Source organism: Ranitomeya imitator, chromosome 10 (assembly GCF_032444005.1).
Source record: "Ranitomeya imitator isolate aRanImi1 chromosome 10, aRanImi1.pri, whole genome shotgun sequence".
Classification (NCBI taxonomy): Eukaryota; Metazoa; Chordata; class Amphibia; order Anura; family Dendrobatidae; genus Ranitomeya; species Ranitomeya imitator.
Window position 1 is genome coordinate 3,851,350 of NC_091291.1, and position 16,209 is coordinate 3,867,558.

The 16,209-nt window shown below is 57.8% G+C and overlaps 1 protein-coding gene across 3 annotated transcripts in view; it reads right to left on the reverse strand.

The window, feature by feature from the left end:
• The window catches only part of EPHA2 (EPH receptor A2), a 37,964-nt gene that overhangs the window by 3,091 nt on the left and 18,664 nt on the right, over positions 1-16,209 (reverse strand). For 2 of the 3 annotated variants that reach the window (XM_069742047.1, XM_069742045.1), the window contains exons 4-10: positions 4,545-4,700; positions 4,131-4,463; positions 3,925-4,049; positions 3,681-3,840; positions 3,462-3,561; positions 307-362; positions 95-220 (exon numbers count right to left, since the gene is read on the reverse strand). In XM_069742047.1, coding sequence (XP_069598148.1) covers positions 95-220; positions 307-362; positions 3,462-3,561; positions 3,681-3,840; positions 3,925-4,049; positions 4,131-4,463; positions 4,545-4,700 — 1,056 coding nt within the window. The remainder of the gene's footprint in view (positions 1-94; positions 221-306; positions 363-3,461; positions 3,562-3,680; positions 3,841-3,924; positions 4,050-4,130; positions 4,464-4,544; positions 4,701-16,209) is intronic. The other variant, XM_069742046.1, reaches the window with a different exon arrangement.

Sequence of the window (16,209 nt, forward strand, 5' to 3'; positions counted from 1 at the left end):
CTACCCCCACCCCTGTAATCTTGCCGTAAAGACCCCCGCGCCGGAGCCCGCCGTGCTGGACCCCAGACTAGTATTATCCCCTGCAGACCCCTACCTGCTCCAATGACCTTTTGCCGGGTGACTGCATTAGGAGAGATCTCAGTGGTAAACTTCAGCACGGCCTTGTTGGGGTCTTCATACGTGTGGGGGTCCACATAGGTCTTCAGAGGTTTCAGTTGTTCTGTAGAGAAATATGGAGAATGCAGAAGATGAGAGCGAGAAGACAGAAAACACAATCAACCAAAAGGAAAGAAACTCGCAACGCACCAGATTTGGAGAAGTAGACGTCCTCGGCGGACTGGCGACTGCGGCTATTTCTCCTACTGGAATACATAAAAGAGAAGTCAACATGACAAGTGGAGGCCGGAGGAGGAGGCCAGAGAGGAAGGAGGAGAAGAAGGAGGCCAGAGAGGAAGCAGGAGAAGGAGGAGGCCAGAGAGGAAGCAGGAGAAGGAGGAGGCCAGAGAGGAAGGAGGAGAAGGAGGAGGCCAGAGAGGAAGGAGGAGAAGGAGGAGGCCAGAGAGGAAGGAGGAGAAGGAGGAGGCCAGAGAGGAAGGAGGAGAAGGAGGAGGCCAGAGAGGAAGCAGAAGAAGGAGGAGGCCAGAGAGGAAGGAGGAGAAGGAGGAGGCCAGAGAGGAAGGAGGAGAAGGAGGAGGCCAGAGAGGAAGCAGGAGAAGGAGGCCAGAGAGGAAGGAGGAGGCCAGAGAGGAAGGAGGAGAAGGAAACCAGAGAGGAAGCAGGAGAAGGAGGAGGCCAGAGAGGAAGCAGGAGAAGGAGGCCAGAGAGGAAGGAGGAGGCCAGAGAGGAAGCAGGAGAAGGAGGAGGCCAGAGAGGAAGCAGGAGAAGGAGGCGGCCAGAGGAAGCAGGAGGCCAGAGAGGAAGCAGGAGAAGGAGGAGGCCAGAGAGGAAGCAGGAGAAGGAGGAGGCCAGAGAGGAAGCAGGAGGCCAGAGAGGAAGCAGGAGGAGGCCAGAGTGGAAGGAGGCCAGAGTGGAAGGAGGCCAGAGAGGAAGCAGGAGAAGGAGGAGGCCAGAGAGGAAGCAGGAGGCCAGAGAGGAAGCAGGAGGAGGAGGCCAGAGAGGAAGGAGGAGGCCAGAGAGGAAGCAGGAGAAGGAGGAGGCCAGAGAGGAAGCAGGAGGAGGAGGCCAGAGAGGAAGCAGGAGGAGGAGGCCAGAGAGGAAGGAGGAGAAGGAGGAGGCCAGAGAGGAAGGAGGAGAAGGAGGAGGCCAGAGAGGAAGCAGGAGAAGGAGGCCAGAGAGGAAGCAGGAGAAGGAGGCCAGAGAGGAAGCAGGAGAAGGAGGCCAGAGAGGAAGCAGGAGAAGGAGGCCAGAGAGGAAGCAGGAGAAGGAGGCCAGAGAGGAAGCAGAAGGAGGAGGCCAGAGAGGAAGCAGGAGGCCAAAGAGGAAGGAGGAGAAGGAGGAGGCCAGAGAGGAAGCAGGAGAAGGAGGCCAGAGGGGAAGCAAGAGAATGGGGAAGCAGGAGAAGGAGGAGGCCAGAGAGGAAGCAGGAGGCCAGAGAGGAAGCAGGAGGCCAGAGAGGAAGCAGGAGGAGGAGGCCAGAGAGGAAGCAGGAGGCCAAAGAGGAAGGAGGAGGCCAGAGAGGAAGGAGGAGAAGGAGGAGGCCAGAGAGGAAGCAGGAGAAGGAGGAGGCCAGAGAGGAAGCAGGAGAAGGAGGAGGCCAGAGAGGAAGGAGGAGAAGGAGGAGGCCAGAGAGGAAGGAGGAGAAGGAGGCGGCCAGAGAGGAAGCAGGAGAAGGAGGAGGCCAGAGAGGAAGCAGGAGGCCAGAGAGGAAGCAGGAGGAGGAGGCCAGAGAGGAAGCAGGAGGCCAAAGAGGAAGGAGGAGGCCAGAGAGGAAGGAGGAGAAGGAGGAGGCCAGAGAGGAAGGAGGAGAAGGAGGAGGCCAGAGAGGAAGCAGGAGAAGAAGGAGGCCAGAGGGGAAGCAGGAGAAGAAGGAGGCCAGAGGGGAAGCAGGAGAAGGAGGAGGCCAGAGCGGAAGCAGGAGAAGGAGGAGGCCAGAGCGGAAGGAGGAGAAGGAGGAGGCCAGAGAGGAAGCAGGAGGAGGAGGCGGCCAGAGAGGAAGCAGGAGGAGGAGGCGGCCAGAGAGGAAGCAGGAGGAGGAGGCGGCCAGAGAGGAAGCAGGATAAGGAGGCGGCCAGAGAGGAAGCAGGATAAGGAGGCGACCAGAGAGGAAGCAGGATAAGGAGGAGGCCAGAGAGGAAGCAGGAGAAGGAGGAGGCCAGAGAGGAAGCAGGAGAAGGAGGAGGCCAGAGAGGAAGCAGGAGAAGGAGGAGGCCAGAGAGGAAGCAGGAGAAGGAGGAGGCCAGAGAGGAAGCAGGAGAAGGAGGAGGCCAGAGAGGAAGCAGGAGAAGGAGGCGGCCAGAGAGGAAGCAGGAGAAGGAGGAGGCCAGAGAGGAAGCAGGAGAAGGAGGAGGCCAGAGAGGAAGCAGGAGAAGGAGGAGGCCAGAGAGGAAGCAGGAGAAGGAGGAGGCCAGAGAGGAAGCAGGAGAAGGAGGCGGCCAGAGAGGAAGCAGGAGAAGGAGGCGGCCAGAGAGGAAGCAGGATAAGGAGGCGGCCAGAGAGGAAGCAGGATAAGGAGGCGGCCAGAGAGGAAGCAGGATAAGGAGGCGGCCAGAGAGGAAGCAGGATAAGGAGGCGGCCAGAGAGGAAGCAGGATAAGGAGGCGGCCAGAGAGGAAGCAGGATAAGGAGGCGGCCAGAGAGGAAGCAGGAGAAGGAGGCGGCCAGAGAGGAAGCAGGAGAAGGAGGCGGCCAGAGAGGAAGCAGGAGAAGGAGGCGGCCAGAGAGGAAGCAGGAGAAGGAGGCGGCCAGAGAGGAAGCAGGAGAAGGAGGCGGCCAGAGAGGAAGCAGGATGAGGAGGAGGCCAGAGAGGAAGCAGGATGAGGAGGAGGCCAGAGAGGAAGCAGGATGAGGAGGAGGCCAGAGAGGAAGCAGGATGAGGAGGAGGCCAGAGAGGAAGCAGGATGAGGAGGAGGCCAGAGAGGAAGCAGGATGAGGAGGAGGCCAGAGAGGAAGCAGGATGAGGAGGAGGCCAGAGAGGAAGGAGGAGGAGGCCAGAGAGGAAGCAGGAGGAGGCCAGAGAGGAAGCAGGAGGAGGAGGAGGCCAGAGAGGAAGGAGGAGGAGGCCAGAGAGGAAGCAGGAGAAGGAGGAGGCCAGAGAGGAAGCAGGAGAAGGAGGAGGCCAGAGAGGAAGCAGGAGAAGGAGGAGGCCAGAGAGGAAGCAGGAGAAGGAGGAGGCCAGAGAGGAAGCAGGAGAAGGAGGAGGCCAGAGAGGAAGCAGGAGAAGGAGGAGGCCAGAGAGGAAGCAGGAGAAGGAGGAGGCCAGAGAGGAAGTAGGAGAAGGAGGCGGCCAGAGAGAAGGGGGATAGAGAGGAGGCAGAAGAGGGATGAAGAGACCACCCTACATACCTGCGATGGAGAAATATCACAATGATTATCACGATAATGATGACTACGACACCGGTCACTGCCCCTGCGATAATGGCCGTCTGATTCGCACCTTCGGGTTCTAAATGTGAAAGGACAAAAAAAAATAAAGTATTACGAGACCAGTGATCTGAAATCACTGAGGTGAATGGGGACATCGCGCCTCCATTCATATTAATGGGGCTCATTCATCAGACTCACCTTCGGGGAGGGTATTAAACTCGTACTCCATGCTGTAGGTCCCGGCAGTTTCTGGGGTTTGGGCCTGGACTCGCACAACATACGTGGTGCTGGAGGAGAGTTTTCCAAGCGTTACCGAGTTGCCCTCACAGCGATGGACGGTGTAACTTTTCTCATCGTGCTGGAGAAGAGTGAAGATCAATGAGGGAGTGTCGGGACGGGCCGGGACCCCCAATACCTAGGTGGGACATACAGGGTGCTTTACCTTTTTATTATAGGCCACTTCATAGCGCAGGATCCGGTTCTGCTGCCGTGGAGATACGGACCAGGACAGGCTGAGCGAGTTCTTGCTGCGATTATCCAGGTTCACAGAGGTCACTTTGGGGGGTTCTAGAAGAGATGGTAAGTTAGTACACCCTGCAAGACTTCACGGTTACATTCATCACACAGCGGACACCGGCGGCTCCTTACCGGTTTGGTTGACACTGACGCGCAAGTTTGTGTAGCTGCGGCCAGATTTGGGGCTGGACACGCCATTTCGGGCCTCTACAGTGAAGGTGTAGTTCAGGTGCGGCTCCAGGTCGCTGACCGTCAGTGAGGTTCCTATGAGGTGGAGCGGGTCTTCGGAGTACCGTAAGCTGGCGTCACAAGGTTGGCAGTCTCCTTGGTCAGGCAAGCACTGCTCACAGGTGACCACATAGATGACATCTTCCCGGCCGCCATTATTACTGGGAGGCAACCAGTGCAGCATGATCTTAGACCCAGAGCCGACAGCCGTGAGGTCACGAGGAGCCGATGGGGAACCTACAACACAGCATACAATGAGAATGAAGGCCTACAAGGAGTCCATACGTTCCCACCCTACAGACAGCCTCCATGACATACTTGTGCATGGAGAGGAGATGGCGTCCATGGTCGCACGAAAGAAGCCATCTTGGCACAGGCAGGAAGTGGCGCCTTCACCGGAGGGTTCGGTGTGGTCGGGGCAGGGCCGGCAGGGGCTGTTGGAAGCCTCATCCTTGAAGTACCCAGCTTTACAGGCTGCAGAGAAAAGATTTAGACTGGTAAATAGAAGCTGTGGATGATGACCCCCGCTAACCCCCACACACGGTATATGGTGGGAACACGTAGACGAGACGCAGACCACCCGACCCGCTCGTTATACAGTGAGATATAACACGAGGATTCATGGCCGAGTCACCATGGCGGCTGAGCGGGTCAGTAGATATAGACCACCCGACCCGCTCGTTATACAGCGAGAATATAACACGAGGATTCCTGCCCGAGTCACCATGGCGGCTGAGCGGGTCAGTAGATGTAGACCACCCGACCCGCTCGTTATACAGCGAGAATATAACACGAGGATTCATGGCCGAGTCACCATGGTGGCTGAGCGGGTCAGTAGATGTAGACCACCCGACCCGCTCGTTATACAGCGAGAATATAACACGAGGATTCATGGCCGAGTCACCATGGTGGCTGAGCGGGTCAGTAGATGTAGACCACCCGACCCGCTCGTTATACAGAGAGAATATAACCCGAGGACTCATGACCGAGTCACCATGGCGGCTGAGCGGGTCAGTAGATGTAGACCACCCGACCCGCTCGTTATACAGAGAGAATATAACCCGAGGACTCATGACCGAGTCACCATGGCGGCTGAGTGGGTCAGTAGATGTAGACCACCCGACCCGCTCGTTATACAGCGAGAATATAACACGAGGATTCATGGCCGAGTCACCATGGCGGCTGAGCGGGTCAGTAGATGTAGACCACCCGACCCGCTCGTTATACAGTGAGAATATAACACGAGGATTCATGGCAGAGTCACCATGGCAGCTGAGCGGGTCAGTAGATGTAGACCACCCGACCCGCTCGTTGTACAGCGAGAATATAACCCGAGGATTCATGGCCGAGTCACCATGGCGGCTGAGCGGGTCAGTAGATGTAGACCACCCGACCCGCTCGTTATACAGAGAGAATATAACACGAGGATTCATGGCCGAGTCACCATGGCGGCTGAGCGGGTCAGTAGATGTAGACCACCCGACCCGCTCGTCATACAGCGAGAATATAACCCGAGGATTCATGGCCGAGTCACCATGGCGGCTGAGCGGGTCAGTAGGCTCGTCTGTCATCTCGTAGGAGGCGCAGCTCTGACAATTTATCCTGCCCAACCAGTTCCCCGACCAGAGACCTCCTCACGGCCGCGGCGCAGCGTTCCCACATCGCGGCTCATAACACAGGGATGTGAGGGCGGCTCAGTGTGCCGGAGTCACAGGGGTTTTATGGTCGGAGTATAGTGCGAGGGCCAGACGAAAAAACGCAAGTCACAGATTTCACAGCGCTTTATAGGCAGAGAAAATATGCCGAAATCCATCGTACCGCAAATAGGAACCAGATGCGAAGACGCAGAGTCCTGGGCCCAGGACACAATTCAACGTCTCTATGTATGTGCCCCCCTTCCTGGACGAGGAGTCACCCCCGACCCAGCTCACAACAATAGGGGTCTATCACCTAAAATACCTGCACGTCCTCTCAAGCAGGCAGCTGATGGGGGCAGATCACAGGCGGAGGATCACAATCCCCACCCTCCCCCATTCTCTTTGAACACCCGGGGAGGAGCAGAGCAACAAGTGGTTAAATCCTAAAATAACTGCAGGTTTCCTGCCCGGAGCAAAATGCGGAAAATCACAAGAAAAGTGGCAGAAGAGCGAGAGCCGCCATGACAGCACGAGGAAAGAAAGCGGCAATGCACCGAGCACTCCAGAACCGTCCTGGGGCGAGAGGCTATCACCCCATGAGGGCGGCAGAGACGAGAACAACGACGGACGACTCCAGGACACAGAGGAAGAGTGGACGGTTGTCATAGCAACCAGACTCCAGCCAATTGGACCATACAGCTGCTTGGTTGCTCCAATTCTCATTATTCTTGAGAAAGAACTGCAGAAACTGAGGCGGCGAGAGGAGAAATATAGAGCCACGATGGAGGGACCCCAGCCGTACGCCCCCTCTCCGGACCCCCGCGCCCGTCACTCAGCTCTACCGGCACATTGATGGAGGTCAATGGAAACTCTTGACCCGTCTTGTCGGCAGCAGAAACATAAAGGACGATCTCCACACCAGACCGAGCCATTGTGAGCCGTGAAAGGGCTGGGGGACAATGGAGAGGATAAGCGAGGAGGGGCCGGAGCATCTGCCAGCTGCGGGGGGCTTCCCCAGGACTCAGGCGGGGGCCCGACGCGACCTCAAAAGGAAGAGTTCTGATAGCAAGACTGCAGCGTCCGTGGGAAATGGCCGAGAGAGACGGCGGCATTGTCCTCCAGAAATCATCAAAGGACGGAGGGTCTCGCTCCACTGCGAAGGGGGTGGGAAACACGGACGAGCCACACACCGTGCACCCAACAACGGGCATCCGCCCTGGCAACCGTCCCCAGTCATCAGGCACGGGCTGTGGACAAACACAGTGCCAGGCCCAAGCCCACCGAGCCGCCATAACACCCCAATCAGCGCCGTCACATCCAAGCCCACCGAGCCGCCATAACACCCCAATCAGCGCCATCAGACCCAAGCCCACCGAGCCGCCATAACACCCCAATCAGCGCCGTCACATCCAAGCCCACCGAGCCGCCATAACACCCCAATCAGCGCCGTCACATCCGGGCCCACCGAGCCGCCATAACACCCCAATCAGCGCCGTCACATCCAAGCCCACCGAGCCGCCATAACACCCCAATCAGCGCCATCAGACCCAGGCCCACCGAACCGCCATATAACACCCCAATCAGCGCCGTCACATCCAAGCCCACCGAGCCGCCATAACACCCCAATCAGCGCCATCAGACCCAGGCCCACCGAGCCGCCATATAACACCCCAATCAGCGCCGTCACATCCAAGCCCACCGAGCCGCCATAACACCCCAATCAGCGCCGTCACATCCAAGCCCACCGAGCCGCCATAACACCCCAATCAGCGCCATCACATCCAGGCCCACCGAACCGCCATATAACACCCCAATCAGCACCGTCACATCCAGGCCCACTGAGCCGCCATATAACACCCCAATCAGCGCCATCAGACCCAAGCCCACCGAGCCGCCATAACACCCCAATCAGCGCCGTCACATCCAAGCCCACCGAACCGCCATATAACACCCCAATCAGCGCCGTCACATCCAGGCCCACCGAGCCGCCATAACACCCCAATCAGCGCCGTCACATCCAAGCCCACCGAGCCGCCATAACACCCCAATCAGCGCCATCAGACCCAAGCCCACCGAGCCGCCATAACACCCCAATCAGCGCCGTCACATCCAAGCCCACCGAGCCGCCATAACACCCCAATCAGCGCCGTCACATCCGGGCCCACCGAGCCGCCATAACACCCCAATCAGCGCCGTCACATCCAAGCCCACCGAGCCGCCATAACACCCCAATCAGCGCCATCAGACCCAGGCCCACCGAACCGCCATATAACACCCCAATCAGCGCCGTCACATCCAAGCCCACCGAGCCGCCATAACACCCCAATCAGCGCCATCAGACCCAGGCCCACCGAGCCGCCATATAACACCCCAATCAGCGCCGTCACATCCAAGCCCACCGAGCCGCCATAACACCCCAATCAGCGCCGTCACATCCAAGCCCACCGAGCCGCCATAACACCCCAATCAGCGCCATCACATCCAGGCCCACCGAACCGCCATATAACACCCCAATCAGCACCGTCACATCCAGGCCCACTGAGCCGCCATATAACACCCCAATCAGCGCCATCAGACCCAAGCCCACCGAGCCGCCATAACACCCCAATCAGCGCCGTCACATCCAAGCCCACCGAACCGCCATATAACACCCCAATCAGCGCCGTCACATCCAGGCCCACCGAGCCGCCATAACACCCCAATCAGCGCCGTCACATCCAAGCCCACCGAGCCGCCATAACACCCCAATCAGCGCCATCAGACCCAAGCCCACCGAGCCGCCATAACACCCCAATCAGCGCCGTCACATCCAAGCCCACCGAGCCGCCATAACACCCCAATCAGCGCCATGAGACCCAGGCCCACCGAACCGCCATATAACACCCCAATCAGCGCCATCAGACCCAAGCCCACCGAGCCGCCATAACACCCCAATCAGCGCCGTCACATCCAAGCCCACCGAGCCGCCATAACACCCCAATCAGCGCCGTCACATCCAAGCCCACCGAGCCGCCATAACACCCCAATCAGCGCCGTCACATCCAAGCCCACCGAGCCGCCATATAACACCCCAATCAGCGCCGTCACATCCGGGCCCACCGAGCCGCCATATAACACCCCAATCAGCGCCATCAGACCCAGGCCCACCGAGCCTCCATATAACACCCCAATCAGCATTGTCACATCCAGGCCCACTGAGCCGCTATATAACACCCCAATCAGCGCCATCAGACCCAGGCCCACCGAGCCTCCATATAACACCCCAATCAGCATTGTCACATCCGGGCCCACTGAGCCGCCATATAACACCCCAATCAGCGCCATCAGACCCGGGCCCACCGAGCCGCCATATAACACCCCAATCAGCGCCATCACATCCGGGCCCACCGAGCCGCCATAACACCCCAATCAGCACCGTCACATCCAGGCCCACTGAGCCGCCATATAACACCCCAATCAGCACCGTCACATCCAGGCCCACTGAGCCGCCATATAACACCCCAATCAGCACCGTCACATCCAGGCCCACTGAGCCGCCATATAACACCCCAATCAGCAACGTCACATCCAGGCCCACTGAGCCGCCATATAACACCCCAATCAGCACCGTCACATCCAGGCCCACTGAGCCGCCATATAACACCCCAATCAGCACCGTCACATCCGGGCCCACCGAGCCGCCATATAACACCCCAATCAGCGCCATCAGACCCGGGCCCACCGAGCCGCCATATAACACCCCAATCAGCGCCATCAGACCCGGGCCCACCGAGCCGCCATATAACACCCCAATCAGCACCGTCACATCCAGGCCCACCAAGCCGCCATATAACACCCCAATCAGCACCGTCACATCCAGGCCCACTGAGCCGCCATATAACACCCCAATCAGCGCCATCACATCCAGGCCCACTGAGCCGCCATATAACACCCCAATCAGCGCCATCACATCCGGGCCCACTGAGCCGCCATATAACACCCCAATCAGCGCCATCACATCCAGGCCCACCGAGCCGCCATATAACACCCCAATCAGCACCGTCACATCCAGGCCCACCAAGCCGCCATATAACACCCCAATCAGCACCGTCACATCCGGGCCCACTGAGCCGCCATATAACACCCCAATCAGCGCCATCAGACCCGGGCCCACCGAGCCGCCATATAACACCCCAATCAGCGCCATCAGACCCACTCTGGAGAGGTGAAGCGGGCACGGGGCGATCACATAACAGCTGTACAGAATCCCCCCATAAAGAGGATTCCATGCACAGAAAAAAGTAGAGAGACCAGACCCTGAACAGGGCGGGAGGTCCGCACAGTCATCTCGGCTCACTCGGACCCCAGGATTCAGGTCACAGTGGTCACACAGGATTAGAGCGTTTGCTGCGTACACAACTGCGCTCTGTCGGGGATAATCGCCGGTGACAGGTACATGTGACCCCGATGAAGACCTCTCCTGCCGAGGTGCACAGGATGGTGCCCCAGGCTCTCGCTCCCAACCCCCGCGCCACTTTCCTATATTGACCTCTGACTCCAATTTGTTATAAAGACACAAACACCAAGATCGATAATCCCGATAATCCAGCCCTTGTGTGCCAGTGCGAGCCCCGGAGCTGGTGCCTGCCCAGGACCACCCGTGCCCTGCCACAATGTACGCCTGGCACGAGGCCCTGGACATGGGCAGCGGGTACAGGCAGTCATCCCATATGCAGCTGGATCGGGACCAAGGCCACTCACATCCCAATGCAGATAGTGATGAGCGGCGGGCACCGGGCATGGGGGCCGCACACTGTGGGGGAGTGGGAGCTTCTGTAATGGGCAGACACAGAGCAGCCGGCAGGGTCAGGACTATCACCCCCATCTTCCTGCAGATGTCCCGTCCCACGCTCACAGCTGCAGGAGGGGAGTTTAGAGCCGGTGCGGACCCTCGGCCCGGAACAAGCACAATCTTGATCGGAATCCAAGACATCAGGACAAGTCTCCCTGTGCGAGAAGAACAGGCGGAGGAAGTCGAGAGAACGTCCCAAGCCCAGTGCATGGCGCCCCGGACACCCGGCAACGTACCAACATAAACCGAAGCGGCCTGTATATAGGGTTAAAGGGGCCTCACCCCCACATCAATGCGGACATTCAGCTTAATAAAGCCCTGATGAAAGGGGGTGTCAGGAGCCCCCCAAGCAGCGGCTTCCGGAGGGGCTTCCCATAAACCTTACGGGGTTTACAGACATTTGTCACTAGCAGTACCGCTTGTCACCACGTGCAAGCGCAACATTCCCCATAGACCCCAATACAACAGCGCCCCCTCCCCAACAATCCACAGAAAGGTCAATGCTTTTCACTATTTTGGAAGAAGGGTGCTGCCCCCGTCAGGCAGAATAAGCCCACAGCCCGTTCCGCACCCGGCCATGATAAAATCTGCTAAAGCTGTTCACAAAGGAGCGGTCAAAAGTCAATTTCCGCATTTACCGAACGAAGCTCCATGTTCCAGAATATTTACACTGCAGGAAACGAGGCTTAACCCTTTTCACTCCGGCAGAATCGAGGCGCGGACCTGGCTATGTAATGCCTGTGGGATCGCAGCGTCGGATATCCGCTTCCTGCTTGCTGGCGGTTCGGGGGGCTCCGGACCTCAGGATGTGAGGAGGAAGCGCAGCTTCCTTCTGTGATTCTCCCTGCTAAATGCAACATCTCATCTGGAGATGGAGATCTCATCTGGACAGGACCGTGCGGCTGCGGACAGGACCGTGCGGCTGCGGACAGGACCGTGCGGCTGCGGACAGGACCGTGAGAAGGTGCTACCCCCGATGAAGGACGGCTGTGCCGGACACCCTGTGGCCCCAGGGCCGATAACCAGGGGCCACATGTGAGGTCTGTGTACCACCTCCGTAACCATAACTGGATCCCTACACGTGCCCGGAATAGGGGCTTGTGGCCCCGGCTGCAGATATACACCTGGCTGACAAGATGGCCGCCTCCGCGGAGCAGGGGCGCTGGAAGAGGGGATACCAGGGAGAACTCTGCTGCTGGGGAGCGGCCAGGCTCCTCTACAGACACATCCGGAAACCCACCACGGCCGATGTGAGGACCCGGCCTCCAAGTCTCAATTCCCGGAGGTCCGACACTTCACAAGGGGCGAGGACTCGGGTGAGCTGCGGAGACGTGCGGCACCGCCCCGTTCCCACGGTTCAGGAGAGATTAATGGAGGCCGGGAGGATCACCTGGGCGCTGAATCAGGCGGTGACACATCCAGAACAATCGCTTCCCGGCCGCGTCCTCATCACACGCCTCGAAGAGGGTGCAAATCATCAGGTCACCGTGGGGGAGGGGATCCATGATGTCTGACCCTGTGGCCACATCCGTGTCATGGCTTCTAGTAGGGACAGAATCCAGAGCAGCAGCGGCGCCCACCCAACACACAACCAGGCCCACCTCACATCAAACATGGTGACCTGCCGCAGAGGTGATCCACGAGGGGCCACAGCCGGGTGTAAGGAGGGCGTTTATCCCCTCAGTACGTGGCCGCAGGGGACCCACATACAAGGAGCGGCCGGTCACAAAGGCCAAAAATAACCCAGAACGGCCGCTCTGCGCTCCGCCCGCTGCTCCGGGGAGAACACGCTGGGAACTTGTACCGACCACAGAAAGACAAACACCAGCATGGCTGCAGAGCTGCGTTCCCAGACCCCGGGGGTCACATCCCTGCAGTGTGTGCCAGCGAGGAGGGGAGCGCGGACCCCAGGAGCCCCGCAGAAACGAGGCTTTATTCAGACCCTGGCAGCAGAGGGAATGGGGCTGAATACAGAGAGCAACAGCAGAGGGAATGGGGCTGAATACAGAGAGCAACAGCAGAGGGAATGAGGCTGAATACAGAGAGCAACAGCAGAGGGAATGGGGCTGAATACAGAGAGCAACAGCAGAGGGAATGGGGCTGAATACAGAGAGCAACAGCAGAGGGAATGGGGCTGAATACAGGGAGCAACAGCAGAGGGAATGGGGCTGAATACAGAGAGCAACAGCAGAGGGAATGGGGCTGAATACAGAGAGCAACAGCAGAGGGAATGGTGCTGAATACAGAGAGCAACAGCAGAAGGAATGGGGCTGAATACAGAGAGCAGAAGCGGAGGGAATGGGGCTGAGTACAGAGAGCAACAGCAGAGGGAATGGGGCTGAGTACAGAGAGCAACAGCAGAGGGAATGGGGCTGAGTACAGAGAGCAACAGCAGAGGGAATGGGGCTGAATACAGAGAGCAACAGCAGAGGGAATGGGGCTGAATACAGACAGCAACAGCAGAGGGAATGGGGCTGAATACAGAGAGCGACAGCGGAGGGAATGGGGCTGAATACAGAGAGCGACAGCGGAGGAAATGGGGCTGAATACAGAGAGCAACAGCAGAGGGAATGGGGCTGAATACAGAGGGCGACAGCGGAGGGAATGGGGCTGAATACAGAGAGCAACAGCAGAAGGAATGGGGCTGAATACAGAGAGCAACAGCAGAAGGAATGGGGCTGAATACAGAGAGCAACAGCAGAGGGAATGGGGCTGAATACAGGGAGCAACAGCAGAGGGAATGGGGCTGAATACAGAGAGCAACAGCAGAGGGAATGGGGCTGAATACAGAGCAACAGCAGAAGGAATGGGGCTGAATACAGAGAGCAACAGCGGAGGGAATGGGGCTGAATACAGAGAGCAGAAGCGGAGGGAATGGGGCTGAGTACAGAGAGCAACAGCAGAGGGAATGAGGCTGAATACAGAGAGCAACAGCAGAGGGAATGGGGCTGAATACAGAGAGCAACAGCAGAGGGAATGGGGCTGAATACAGAGAGCAACAGCAGAGGGAATGGGGCTGAATACAGAGAGCAACAGCAGAGGGAATGGGGCTGAATACAGAGAGCAACAGCAGAGGGAATGGGGCTGAATACAGAGCGACAGCGGAGGGAATGGGGCTGAATACAGAGAGCGACAGCGGAGGGAATGGGGCTGAATACAGAGAGCGACAGCGGAGGAAATGGGGCTGAATACAGAGAGCAACAGCAGAGGGAATGGGGCTGAATACAGAGGGCGACAGCGGAGGGAATGGGGCTGAATACAGAGAGCAACAGCAGAAGGAATGGGGCTGAATACAGAGAGCAACAGCAGAAGGAATGGGGCTGAATACAGAGAGCAACAGCAGAGGGAATGGGGCTGAATACAGGGAGCAACAGCAGAGGGAATGGGGCTGAATACAGAGAGCAACAGCAGAGGGAATGGGGCTGAATACAGAGCAACAGCAGAAGGAATGGGGCTGAATACAGAGAGCAACAGCGGAGGGAATGGGGCTGAATACAGAGAGCAGAAGCGGAGGGAATGGGGCTGAGTACAGAGAGCAACAGCAGAGGGAATGAGGCTGAATACAGAGAGCAACAGCAGAGGGAATGGGGCTGAATACAGAGAGCAACAGCAGAGGGAATGGGGCTGAATACAGAGAGCAACAGCAGAGGGAATGGGGCTGAATACAGAGAGCAACAGCAGAGGGAATGGGGCTGAATACAGAGAGCAACAGCAGAGGGAATGGGGCTGAATACAGAGAGCAACAGCAGAGGGAATGGGGCTGAATACAGAGAGCAACAGCAGAGGGAATGGGGCTGAATACAGAGAGCAACAGCAGAGGGAATGGGGCTGAATACAGAGAGCAACAGCAGAGGGAATGGGGCTGAATACAGAGAGCAACATCAGAGGGAATGGGGCTGAATACAGAGAGCAACAGCAGAGGGAATGGGGCTGAATACAGAGAGCAACAGCAGAGGGAATGGGGCTGAATACAGAGAGCAACAGCAGAGGGAATGGGGCTGAATACAGAGAGCAACAGCAGAGGGAATGGGGCTGAATACAGAGAGCGACAGCGGAGGGAATGGGGCTGAATACAGAGTGCGACAGCGGAGGGAATGGGGCTGAATACAGAGTGCGACAGCGGAGGGAATGGGGCTGAATACAGAGAGCGACAGCGGAGGAAATGGGGCTGAATACAGAGAGCAACAGCAGAGGGAATGGGGCTGAATACAGAGGGCGACAGCGGAGGGAATGGGGCTGAATACAGAGAGCAACAGCAGAAGGAATGGGGCTGAATACAGAGAGCAACAGCAGAGGGAATGGGGCTGAATACAGAGAGCAACAGCAGAAGGAATGGGGCTGAATACAGAGAGCAACAGCAGAGGGAATGGGGCTGAATACAGAGCAACAGCAGAGGGAATGGGGCTGAATACAGAGAGCAACGGCGGAGGAAATGGGGCTGAAAACAGAGCAGCAGCGGAGGGAATGGGGCTGAATACAGAGCAACAACGGAGGGAATGGGGCTGAATACAGAGCAACAACGGAGGGAATGGGGCTGAATACAGAGAGCAACAGCAGAGGGAATGGGGCTGAATACAGAGAGCAACAGCAGAAGGAATGGGGCTGAATACAAAGAGCAACAGCAGAGGGAATGGGGCTGAATACAGAGCAACAACGGAGGGAATGGGGCTGAATACAGAGAGCAACAGCAGAGGGAATGGGGCTGAATACAGAGAGCAACAGCGGAGGGAATGGGGCTGAATACAGAGAGCAACAGCGGAGGGAATGGGGCTGAATACAGAGAGCGACAGCGGAGGGAATGGAGCTGAATACAGAGAGCGACAGCGGAGGAAATGGGGCTGAATACAGAGAGCAACAGCAGAGGGAATGGGGCTGAATACAGAGGGCGACAGCGGAGGGAATGGGGCTGAATACAGAGAGCAACAGCAGAAGGAATGGGGCTGAATACAGAGCAACAACGGAGGGAATGGGGCTGAATACAGAGAGCAACAGCAGAGGGAATGGGGCTGAATACAGAGAGCAACAGCAGAAGGAATGGGGCTGAATACAAAGAGCAACAGCAGAGGGAATGGGGCTGAATACAGAGCAACAACGGAGGGAATGGGGCTGAATACAGAGCAACAACGGAGGGAATGGGGCTGAATACAGAGAGCAACAGCAGAGGGAATGGGGCTGAATACAGAGCAACAACGGAGGGAATGGGGCTGAATACAGAGCAACAACGGAGGGAATGGGGCTGAATACAGAGAGCAACAGCAGAGGGAATGGGGCTGAATACAGAGAGCAACAGCAGAAGGAATGGGGCTGAATACAAAGAGCAACAGCAGAGGGAATGGGGCTGAATACAGAGCAACAACGGAGGGAATGGGGCTGAATACAGAGAGCAACAGCAGAGGGAATGGGGCTGAATACAGAGAGCAACAGCAGAGGGAATGGGGCTGAATACAGAGAGCAACAGCAGAGGGAATGGGGCTGAATACAGAGAGCAACAGCGGAGGGAATGGGGCTGAATACA